At 40.0% G+C, this 11,820-nt stretch overlaps 3 protein-coding genes and 1 non-coding gene across 4 annotated transcripts; 1 reads left to right on the plus strand and 3 right to left on the minus strand.

Annotated features, from left to right (window-relative positions):
* Positions 1 to 2,825: 2,825 nt before the first annotated feature.
* Positions 2,826 to 6,072, minus strand: LOC120950364 (growth hormone-regulated TBC protein 1-A). Its single transcript, XM_040368341.2, has 5 exons — positions 5,604 to 6,072; positions 4,554 to 4,849; positions 4,336 to 4,482; positions 4,078 to 4,260; positions 2,826 to 4,007 (listed from the first exon to the last, which is right to left on the minus strand). The coding sequence occupies exons 1-5, from the start codon at positions 5,621 to 5,623 to the stop codon at positions 3,652 to 3,654; spliced, it is 1,002 nt and encodes a 333-aa protein (XP_040224275.2). The 5' UTR covers positions 5,624 to 6,072; the 3' UTR covers positions 2,826 to 3,651.
* Positions 5,016 to 5,088, minus strand: Trnav-cac (transfer RNA valine (anticodon CAC)). Its single transcript has one exon. It is a non-coding gene; the product is annotated as a tRNA-Val (tRNA).
* A 99-nt stretch (positions 6,073 to 6,171) lies between the features above and the next one.
* Positions 6,172 to 7,096, plus strand: LOC120950365 (probable Golgi SNAP receptor complex member 2). Its single transcript, XM_040368342.2, has 2 exons — positions 6,172 to 6,452; positions 6,549 to 7,096. The coding sequence occupies exons 1-2, from the start codon at positions 6,319 to 6,321 to the stop codon at positions 7,048 to 7,050; spliced, it is 636 nt and encodes a 211-aa protein (XP_040224276.1). The 5' UTR covers positions 6,172 to 6,318; the 3' UTR covers positions 7,051 to 7,096.
* On the minus strand, positions 6,988 to 8,326 carry LOC120950362 (MRN complex-interacting protein). Its single transcript, XM_040368340.2, has 2 exons — positions 8,217 to 8,326; positions 6,988 to 8,153 (listed from the first exon to the last, which is right to left on the minus strand). Exons 1-2 carry the CDS (start codon positions 8,265 to 8,267, stop codon positions 7,134 to 7,136), a joined length of 1,071 nt encoding a protein of 356 aa, XP_040224274.2. The 5' UTR covers positions 8,268 to 8,326; the 3' UTR covers positions 6,988 to 7,133.
* Positions 8,327 to 11,820: the final 3,494 nt, after the last annotated feature.

The raw sequence follows: 11,820 nt of genomic DNA on the forward strand, positions 1-11,820 counted from the left end.
GTATGAAAGCATAAAGATGCAGAAACAACACACCAAAACAAAGAAGAAACGGGAAGCTACATTCGTTTGTGCGGGTAAGCTGAACATTGAGGAACAAAAATCCTCGGTTTTGTTCGCGAGGTTCTACATCGTTTGTTTGATAACCGTTTATGGGTGCCTTGGGAGCAACATTTTAGACATTCAGAGTTGCATGCGCATGCAGCGTTTTCTGTTTTTTTTTTCCAATGAACCGTACCGCTGAAAAACACGCAACTGTGGGACATGGTCGCCATATGGTCAGCTTTCCGGTGACCATCATGTGTCGTTTATATTCAAACATTTAGTGGACGATGGTATATATTTTGAAACTGTAAGTTACTGATGGTACTAAATCAGAGACAAGGAATTGGTTTAGAACATTTTAAAAGGTATGGTGCGTTTCAGTCATAATGAACGATCTCTATTACCCCTTCCCAATTGTTTAATTATAATAGAAAAGATATTTTTTAAATGAAACGTCAAAATTAAATGTTTGGCGATGGCGAAAAATGTCTTCGAATAAACGAAGAAGAACTGTAAAAATGTATTGTGTCAAAACCAAATAAATCATGGGTTGAATTGTAAATATTTTGGAAGTTTATTAGGAAATCAAACAGAAAACTGTGTTTTATCATGTGTTTACATTGTATGGTTAGTATAATTTAATTTTATGACTCATTCGGGTGCTTTTATGGTTCATATCGGGTGTATTTGTAATAGTGTTATAATATGTAGGGGTTTGTGATATTGTATGGTTTCCTTGTATTTTTATATTATGTACATTCGTTTATTTGATGTAATTGCTAAAAATAAATGGTGCAGAGAGCTTCATACTAAAGCGCATGAAATTTTGCATGAGTTACCATTGACAAATAATAGTGATGAAGAAGTTGTTGTACTATTAGAATAAGAAAATCAGCAGTACATAACTCAAGATAGTTCAAGATATAGAAAATGGATTTAATGTTGTTGGAATTGAAGATTCTGTCCAAGAAACAGCAAATCAAAACTCAACATTCATCTGTTCAGATACTTCAGAGACTATTTATATTTTCCGTGGGGAAAGAACGTCGCACATTCAATTAAAATGAGAATGATTTTGGACGCATAAATACATTATCTGACAGCCATGGTATGTGTTGTCCATGGACATTTTCATGGAAGTTACACACATGAGTTAGTGTCTTATACAAGAAAGTGTCAAATACGCCTCACAAAATAAAAGAACTTATACAGTCAGCTTTGATGAAATGAAGGCATTTCTGGGCATGCATTTTGTGATGAATTATCATATTTTACTCTAATTACATATCTGAACCATTACATGTCCACTGATGAAGACGTGGTTGTGCCTTTCACTGCTACTGTATTAAGTGTATGAATGCAGAATACCGAGTAGGAGTAGGTCCGCTTTTGAGGAGCCTCGAGTATCGCCATCATGGAGCACGATGTCTTCAAAAATATCATAAAATTAATTGTACATGTAGAATGCAATGCAACTAAAGCGATCAAGACCCTCTTTAATCTTACCTGAAAAGCCCGGTATGAGAAATCAACGCAAATTGCCAGTGCACAACATGCAAAAAACAGCAACATTAAGGCAATGCAAGAATGGATTGACAAATTTACAATTTATATTATATTAATACTGACATTAGCCGCACTATTAATTGTACGAATATTATTTAGAAAGGTTAAAATATTCTTCGTAAATTAGAAACGATGCATTTTATATCGGTTATTATTAAACAATGAAATGATGACAATGAAAATGAATGATTAATTACATTGGTTAACTTTCTCTGGAGATCTGCAGTTTTGTCCGTCATGGCACTAACAACAGCTTACCATTACATCATTACTTGAAGTTCATTATCAAAAAAAACCCCTTTGGGTGCTTTTATATTTATGTGGAAAGAGAATAAATTCTTAAGGGGTTGCTCTCACTCAAAATTACCCGTTCATATTGCAAATTTACGAACAATGAGTCAGCCGATTTTCCTACTACCTTGTAACTCCTTCCATTGCGGTCGTTACTTGCGTCCGATGCCTTTGCACTAAATGATTCGCATTTCCCATGTGACTTCCCCATGTGGGTCTAGGTGCACCTACCGATGGGACTCAATAACAGCAAAAAGTAAAAACATGCCGTGTCAGAAAACCTGCACCCATCGTTTGCGGTGGACTATCTTGTCTACTATCTTGAAGAAGACAAAGGTGTTGGAAGAAGTTGTTGCGAATGTTTCGTGCCATATTTCGTGTCAAGCGCGGTGTGCTAATCATCGAATGCTCTAGCGGGTTCATTAAATGGTGGTTAAAAGTTGGACAGCTGTAAGTTGGATGTTTTGGCAAGCTTAGTTTATGAATGTTGCTTCCTTTTTTGATAATACTAATTATGTTTGCATGCGCTTCTTAATTCAAGAACCTAAGGGCTTTCCGAATCAACACATTTCCCTGCGAACGTTCCAAATGCTGTGCATTTAATGTTTAAATTCCTGTTGAAACTTGTTTGCTGACTTGGTATTATGGCACACCTCCGATGTGGATTGAGAGATATGAGTATGCCAAAAATAATTGCCCACGAGAATAATCGTTAAGGCGGGTGTAGCTGTACCATTTCTTACGGTATTTGCTTAATCATTTGCTTATTAACTTTCAAAACTTTTAGCGTGGTTAGCCGTATTGTCAAGAGACCCTTAATAATATATCTGAAAGAACGATGTGTAGTAAAATATCTTTGTACAAACAAAAGAGACTGCAATGTCATCATGTTAAGCACTATCGCCAACCAAAGGAAACCCTGCAAATGAGTTTACGTAAAATTCAATATTTATTATCAATGTTAATGCATGTTTTTAACGCAGAAAATATGATATAAGCTGCACCATGATATTATTGTTCGTTTTACTGTTTACCGTGTAAACGTTTGAGCTATTCTACTATCTGGCAGTTTTGCATATGAATGCATACGGGCGTTAGCTACAATTCTTTAATAGCTTCGTGGTAGCGTATAATAAGGTACTCTTTCTTATGCCGAAATGGGTTTTTGGTAAACAACTATTCTACAGGTATTAAAAATTGGATCAAAGATTATGTAGTTTTGTTTGAGTATCGGTGTATAATTTAATGATTGCGAACCAAATGGTACTTGATGTGACTAACAGAAATTCCTTTCAAGTGTAACCCAGATCATAAACAGCAACGGAAATTAAATGAAATGAAATTGGCGAATATTTGGCTTTAGCTAAATGCGTTAAATGGATCGCAAATAGTCGTTGTAACCATATTTTTATGAGAAAACATTAATGAGAATAATAAAATAAAATAATGTGTATCCCGTGTTCTGTACAAACAATAGCGAACCATGACTAATCGTGTGGATGAATTATAAAGAAAATTGTCACTTTGTTTTTAAAGCGTACGTTGGTAGTGTCTACAATAATAATAGTTTTTCGCGGGAAAAATGTTAACATGCCCCTCAACAGTTGTCCGTGTTGTAAAAATAGTATATGAGCGCTTAAACTTCGCCCCACAGCACCCTTATAAAAGTAGGTTCACGGGCCGCACGTGCCTGCACTTTGTGGTCTACACTATATTCAGTCTGTATCTCTTCTGAATATAGCTCTCCAACCCCTAGGAACCTTTGCTCTTGTTGGCCATCCGTTCGGTATAGAACCGCTGCCGTAGAACATCCAGCTGGGAGCGGCGTAAATTACCCGGCACCTTAAAGATGCTCTTCATGAACTCATGACAGTCCATGAGTACGTACGATTTTTCCAACGAACGAAACAGCCCGATCAGCGTTGAGATGTCGTCAGTCGCCAACAGATCCTGCCGTAAGCGCACAACGATCGTTAGGCCCACGCGGAGCAATATTTTGTTGCCCTCGAGAAACAGACAGTCCCATATCCGGAGTACGGTCTCGGTCGGTACTACCTCGGCGTACAGGCAGATGAACCATTTGGTTGCTATCACTGGCCAGGGTAATCCTAAAAGGTAATGAACGGAAACGATTAGAATTTTGATTAAACTCCACGGGAACATTGCATGTACACTTACCCAAGTCAAAGATGTGCCGATGGACGTCAGGTGCCCGCAGCCGGATTAGTTCGCTCAGCACATCAATATCGGTAATGAGGTTATCCATTGTTTTTGTATGATATAGCGGTACGATGTTCTCAACAACCACTTTTAGCAGCCAGAACGAGGATACTTCATTCTTAGTCACTAGTAACAATAAACCTAATAGCAAAGAGTGTGAAACATTTGTTAGAAGAAACCCATCGCGGTAACAGGCACATGACTAATTTTACTTACCAGCAATATAGTTTAGCCCCTGACAGTAGCCGACAGTTCGATTGTGGTGAGCAAACGCAATCAGAACGTTGTACAAGCTTACCTGATACTGCTCAAAATGGATATTGTCCGGAAACGTTCTTGGAAGATCGAGTTTAATTTGATCCGCTAGCAAACGAAGAAGAAGTTTGTGTTAGAAAATGTTAACAAATGCATTACATTCGTTCTTTTTTGCTTACATATCTCCTGATCGAATTCGTATGTAAGTAGCGTCTGGTAAAGATTTGGTTCCTTTTGCTGTAGGTCTTTTGCACCGGACGTTTTCATCCACACCTCTTCGCGGAGCGATCCCGGAACGCCCTTGCGCACGAAGCGCTTTAATTTGGACCGATTCTTTAGCATGTCCGCGCTCTGGAGAAACTTTTGCCAGCGCATGCTGCGTGTTGTAAGCACGGAAAGGTAGCTGGACATGATGTTTTCATACGACTGGTAGTCGAAATCTGCCTCCCGTTTGAAGCCATATTCATCCACGTCACTGTAAATAGAATGCAAATTAAAAGATGTGATACTATTACAATCAAACAATAAAAAATAAACAGAATCAAACCATCAATATGAATTAAACGACTCGAAAACAAAAAAAAACACATTTACACGTCAATACAACACAAAAAAGTACACTTGTTTCCAAAAAGTACACTTGTTTCCGCCCGGGTTCGAACCGGGGACCTTCTGCGTGTGAAGCAGACGTGATAACCACTACACTACGGAAACGCTTTTCTGCCCTCACGCTACAGCCATACACATTCTTTCACCCGAACGCCTTCACGCGTTACCAAGCGCACGCAATTATGTGGCGCCCATTCAATTGTTCTGTGTCGTGCGGTGCGACGCGATGAACCGAGGGCTACACAAACTGTATTCAAATCTCCCCTAATTCTAAGGGAAAGTACATTGTACAGTTTGCTTATGTAACAACGCATTATTCATTGTAGTTGGAGCGCATTGTTCATGATAGGTGTGGTAGTAAACCTTAACCGGAACGAAATGTGCGAAAATTGGTTGGCAGGTTTTTATCACCCCATTATACAATTGCACCGCATGGAGGAGGTGGTGTTCGTTTACTCATGGCATGGGCGGCACAGCAAGAATGTAAAAGAGCGATAAGCTATAAGCTAATTTACATTTTATATCCAATGCACACACGTACGATGCATGAAAGGTTTATAATATAGGCAGATAAAGAAGAATTCACACCAAATGAAAAGCAAAACAGTATTCTGACTCACCTAAACTTAGACACAGCCATGTCGTTTTGGTGTCTCCTACGCACGGCACTACACTTTTCGTATGCGAAACTGCACCTACCACGAAATCAACGAGATCGTCTCCAAAACACGAACGCACTGGTTTTTTTTACACTTTTTTTACACTCATTCAGGTGCGGACAAATATGGATACAGAAAGCAATAGAACCCGACCATAGCTTTATCACCGCCCCTGTTTGCAGTTCAAATCATCACAATTCATCAGCTGATGTTTTGATAACACTGTAATCAATCAGATGCACCGAGATGGTTTCCTTAGTTTTTACATATCGTTTTAACAAGTTGATTTTCCGCTTCTTCACGCGTTACTCGTCTGCGTGGAAATCTATACGCCTCAGAAGGCCAACCATTTATCTATCGCAGACCATTATTTTAACTGTACTTTTCTTGCACTGCAAAAGGGAAAATAACAGAGCCGCACGAACTTCAACAGATGCTTGGTACGCGCAAAAAAAAAGGTAAACATGCATTTGACAGTTCTCGCTTGACAGTTTGACTGCGTTTTCGTTTACGTGTCACAACAGTGTGCGTGTTGATTTCGCGCAGAGTACGTTCTAGTCGTGCCGATGTTGCGGTGTGAATCGCAACAAATGTGTTAATTTATCCGAGCCGAAAAGTTATACAAGTACTGAGCATCGGACAGGTTGAACATTCCCCGCACGGGAGAACCGCCAGCATGGAAGCCCTTTACATGCAAACCAATAGCCTAATCCAGGAGACGCAGCAATGTTTCCAGCGGCTGAACGATACGCGCTTTGCGTCGAGTGAAATTGAACACGACATCGAAATGAAAATCACTACAGTAAATGGGTATGGTGCAAATGCTCAGCGTCGTGGAGAGTAGCTGACACATTTGTCCCTTTAATGCTCACATACATGTTTCATCTAATGCTCCTCACGTTACAGCAACTGCGATCGATTGGACGTGCTGCTCTTCAAAGTGCCAGTGGCCCAGCGTCAAAATGCGAAAATGCGTGTGGATCAGCTCAAGTACGACATACGGCATCTGCAGGCCGCGCTGAAGATGCACCAGGACAAGAAGCAGCGCCGCGAAACGGAACTGGCGGAGCGGGAAAGCTTGCTCAACAAGCGGTTCACCGCCAACTCCGAAACGTCGATCGATATCGATTACTCGCTGCAGCATCACAATTCGATGCAGAACGCCCACCGCGGGGTGGATGAAATGATCTGGACGGGCTCGAACATTTTGGACGGACTACGGACCCAGCGCGAAACCCTGAAGGGGGCACGAAAACGAATACTCGATGTTGGCAATACGCTGGGCCTGTCGAACCAAACGATGAAGATGATCGAACGAAGGCTGGTCGAGGATAAGTACGTGATGTACGGTGGAATGTTTGTGACAACCGTTATTATTTGTTTAATTGTGTACATTTGGATTCTTTAGCGAACGCAAAATAAAATAATGCTTTTTGCTTTCACGCGCATGATAAGCTTCCGTGTTCCGCCCTCCGGATGTTTGTTCGGCGTTCAAAAAATGATGAAATTGCTGTCCGTATTTTCGTTCGTTTCGTCATCTTTCGGCAAGAACTTTGCCCACTTCGAGGATACATTACCAGGTGGACTTGAATGGTGTGATCTGTTGTCCTTGCTATTGCCAGATGGAGTATTCGAGATTGTTGCTGCTGACGTACTTTCGTTGGCCGAACGCTTACCAAAATTCATGAGCGGCGCTGTGGCACTAGGTTCTGAACATTTTCTTTTATATGGCATTTGCGATGGTTTGTAACTAGCAGACGGTGGGTCAGCATTGGCCGTTGATGGTTTTGGCACCGTTCCCGATCGATCTTTAAATGAACGATTGTTACTGCTTCCTTTACGATGAAAGTCTGGCAGTTGCATGGAGCTAGCCCCTGCAGCTTGAGTCCAGCTTTTTTGAGCACCGTAGTTGTGAAATGGTGTTGTATTACTTTGCTCTCTCTTTGCGGAACGATTTGGGTAGAATACGGGATTCTTTTGTTTAGCTTTCCAAATGTCGCTCGAAGAAAAATCACTCGGAGAAATGTCATCCATGTTTAAGGCCAACTGTGCATCATTATCAAACGAATCATGCTGAGCACTTGGGTAGTTACTCCATGCGTTGCTCTGCTTCACCGGACACCCGATACGTTCGCGGTCAAACGTGGTGCAGGACACGTTTTCCAGTGATTCAGAAGCGTCCAAAGCATCTGATGGGTCGTCGTTTTCCTCCTTTGTAAGAAATGCGGCCCACTTGCTCGGACCTTTCGATGTCGTATTGGTGCTTTCGTTTGTGCCATTTCGCAACATAGCTGGATCTAGCTGTGTCGGTTGGGGCAGTTGTATTTTATTTTGCAACACCAGTTCAGCGACCTCCGCTTCGCGTTGATCCATCTCCAGGTGTCGGACGGAGAGTTGCTGCACCATGCTTCGACAATCTTGGCCCGTTCCACGGAAGTATTCACGCGCCAGCGATTGTTTGGCGCCACACATTTTGCACGCCCATTTGTTGGCCTTTTTCACAATGTCCACCTGAGAGAAAACGAACGCAATTTTAAAAACTTTCATTTGCTATTGCATTAACCTCCAACTTGCCTGATATTTTAAGCACTGAAAGCAACGAACAACTCGCAATTCTTGAGGCATGTTGTTGCCGCGTCCTGAGCTGTTGCTTTGTTGATCAAATTTGGCGGATTCATTTGATTACAGGGGTCGTAACATTATCCCACGTTTTTAACCCTGATGAAGACAAGCAAAAATATCCTCTTTCGGAAACTGAGCTACTCGTGTAATCGGCAACTTTGAGGCCGCTGCTAGACACAACGAAAAACTACCGTAACGAAAAAATTGCCAGATGAAATGTAACGCATTGTAATGCTCCTTTTTTCGGTCGACAGATTTTGGTCCTCCCGTCGGCGAGCGAAATTCTAAAGGCCGGGGGATATTGTCCGTACTCGCTAATGTAATTTCGATTTTCACGAGGCTGACCAAAGTATTTTTCCAAGCAGTTTATAGCCGCTTTAGAAAATATTATTTTTTTACATGTTTTTTTTTTACTTAAACTGGACTGTAAAAACTTTGTAATTGATAGGTAAATATATTGTGCAAGTATTTCAGCCATTTTAGCATCGAAAATGATGAAAATAATACTTTATTTCCCAAGTGCCGCAAATCTACTAAACGACCACTAAACGCCCAAATAGCCAGCTCGTGCTTTATAGCTGATTTAGGGCTGTTTAACAAAAAATCGTTCCGATGTCGTACTTTGTGGCTGATTAAGAGATAGACGGTACTTTGCGGAACTATGGAGCTTTTTAACAGGCACATGGTACTCTTTGGAACTTTGCGGCTGATGAGCACTATGTGTAGGGTTCATAATGGAACTTGAAGGCTTGTTAAGAAAGGGTACTGAACTTGGTGGAACTTTATAGCTTTTTAATGCATGACATCGGTACAACGTGGCTCTTGTCAAAGTGTCAAAGACGGACGCCGGCAATAATCTCATTGCTGCTGCACAAGTTAGATTCGTTAATTGAAGAATGAATATTGAGTGAAGTGATTGTGAAATATCAGTAAATTGTTTAAAATTTTATGTAATTCATCAATACAAAAGATTTAAAAATATACATATGTGATTAAACGAAACAAATCTTGTTGTTTATTTCATCGATGACGCTTGCTTGAAAATATAACACAAAGAAAAATAATCCCTGGCATCGTGGCATAAGGAAGCTGCTTAGGCGCTGTTTGAAAGATCCACATAGAACTTTGATGCTGTTTATCTACTGCAAAAGGCGAATTAGAGCAGCGATCTTTAGCGTGCCAAAATGAGCTGCTTAAGCAATTCTGGCTATTTGGGCGGGTTCTAAACGAGTCAAGCTCTCAACCTAATCGGAATATAAAAAGACTTCGTTTAGCGGACGGCAAACGACTGATGCATTCTAAAAATAGGCAAAAGCGGGTGGCACCATCTGTTGGTGGGATACCCAACCAGTGAAGCTTCCTCGCTTGGAGGAGAGCTTTCTTATTCCCTCTGTACTTTTGTTTGGTTTCACATTGAAGTTATGCATCGCTAAAACTAGAACGGCGATACGATTGTTTAAAACCACCAGCACTGAAGCAAGTGAGATTTGAGTAATGATCGTTGGTGTCGATACCCACGTATCTGACCACACGACCATTCATACATCCCTACCAGCATTAAACGGCTTTGAAGGCATTCAGAAGGCATTTAAGGCCTTAGTCGCCTTAGAAGGCGAATAAAGATTTCAACCAAAACTTTCACGGCTGTAACGGGTTGTCTTCGAAATCTTTTAACTTTTTGATTCAACGAGAACATATAGCTTGCCACCATCTTAGCTTGTTTATATACTGGTTTTGCACCCTCACTGATGTAACTGCCAAATAGAGCAGTGACAACGCTTTTGGTTCCGAACCGAGAAAGCGTGTGTTCAAATCCAGATTTTTATGATCTTTTTTCTGCGTTTATTTCTGTTTAAATTAATTTTTTCTTACTATAATTACTTTAAACAAAATTTATGTGAAGCGAAATTAAAATAATACCTTTTTAAAAAAAAACATAATAATTACACTATGTTCACCCTTCATTATCAGGATGGGAGAAATATGTATCTCATTTCTCCTTTTCTAATAAAAGTTATCAAAATGAGTTTGATATATTAACACCTTTCAACGGGTTGGTCTTTAACAACCGAATAATGCCTACCATATTTAATAAAGTGAAATATTTCAGAGCTTAACGCAAGAGAACATAACACGTAAATCGTGGTATCGAATCTCACGTTCGGAACCAAAAGCGTTGTCACTGCTCTATTTGGCAGTTATATCAGTGAGGGTGCAAAACCAGTATATAAACAAGCTAAGATGGTGGCAAGCTATATGTTCTCGTTGAATCAAAAAGTTGAAAGATTTCGAAGAGAACCCGTTACAGCCGTGAAAGTTTTGGTTGAAATCTTTATTCGCCTTCTAAGGCGACTAAGGCCTTAAATGCCTTCTGAATGCCTTCAAAGCCGTTTAATGCTGGTAGGGAGGCTATATTGGTCATGATTAGATGAAGGTTGTCGAAACACATTGTAAGAAAAGGACAGCAATATAATGATGAATTATAATACGCCATCTTTTGAGGAAACCAGTGAAGGTATGGAGCTTTCATTTTGTTCTTTTCAATTTAAAAAAATCAGATTTCAGAATGAGGAAATCAAATGAGCTACAGTCTAAACTCATTGGTTGAACTTCGATTCCCTGCCAACTATCGAATATGTGCTTTTTAGTTGGCACGTTTTTCCATACAAAAAAATTATGAAATTTTTCCCGGCAGGCCGTGAGATTTTTGTGAAATTTTCAAAAACTGGTTTTCCCATACAAACGAATGCTTTTTAATTGAACTGTCGGCCAACTATCGAGCGTTCAACTAAAAAGCATGCCAACTAAAAAGCGTTCAACTATTGAATACTGACCCGGCGCTCTAGCAGCAATCGAACAAGACATCGAACATGAAAAATGTATGGGATTTGACATGTTCGATTTGTTGTTTATCAAATCGAACATGTCAAATCCCATATATTTTTCATGTTCGATGTCGTGTTCGATTGCTGCTAGAGCGCTGCCTGACTGTATTTTGATTTCCATATTTTAAATAACCTACCGAATTCTAACCCTTTTTGCCGGTTTTGTGTATACCATTTATAATATAGTAATTTGTTGAAGGAAAAAATGCTCATATTTATCGAAGTGATTATATTTTTAAATATTTCATAATTTCAAAATTTTAAAAACAATTCAAATGCATATGTAAATGCAAATAATTGCCAGGTCTTGAGAAGTAGCGAAAACCCCTGTATGACACGCAAAAAAAAGGTAAACATGGGTTTGACAGTTCTCGTTTGACAGTTTGACTGTACAGTTTCAATGGTGCCTTGCAATTCGCTTACACCAAGAGCATCCGTGATATTTATTTATTTCGCTGGTGCGTTAAATTTATCTAGTAATTTATTCGAATAAAAGTACAGTATAAGCATTCGCCCGGCAAAAAATTAGTTCCAACACCATCATCGAGCGATTGTTTACACTAATCATACCCCCCGTCGAAGGGAAATTCCCCATACCGAAGTGTTGCTGTGTGTGGATAAAGTATTTTCAATGTGATGCATGCGGAAAACGAGTAACTACGGAGCGGACG

The sequence above is a fragment of the Anopheles coluzzii genome, chromosome 2 (assembly GCF_943734685.1).
Source record: "Anopheles coluzzii chromosome 2, AcolN3, whole genome shotgun sequence".
Classification (NCBI taxonomy): domain Eukaryota; kingdom Metazoa; phylum Arthropoda; class Insecta; order Diptera; family Culicidae; genus Anopheles; species Anopheles coluzzii.

Coding starts and splice junctions, on each gene's coding strand:
- LOC120950364 (XM_040368341.2), bottom strand. CDS start 5,623: ATGGCTGTGTCTAAGTTTAG. Junction 4,483..4,553: donor CGAATTCGATCAGGAGATAT/GTAAGCAAAAAA, acceptor TTCGTTTGCTAG/CGGATCAAATTAAACTCGAT. Junction 4,261..4,335: donor GGGGCTAAACTATATTGCTG/GTAAGTAAAATT, acceptor CTTTGCTATTAG/GTTTATTGTTACTAGTGACT.
- LOC120950365 (XM_040368342.2), top strand. CDS start 6,319: ATGGAAGCCCTTTACATGCAAACCAATAGCCTAATCCAGGAGACGCAG. Junction 6,453..6,548: donor AAAATCACTACAGTAAATGG/GTATGGTGCAAA, acceptor CTCACGTTACAG/CAACTGCGATCGATTGGACG.
- LOC120950362 (XM_040368340.2), bottom strand. CDS start 8,267: ATGCCTCAAGAATTGCGAGTTGTTCGTTGCTTTCAGTGCTTAAAATAT. Junction 8,154..8,216: donor TTCAGTGCTTAAAATATCAG/GCAAGTTGGAGG, acceptor GTTTTCTCTCAG/GTGGACATTGTGAAAAAGGC.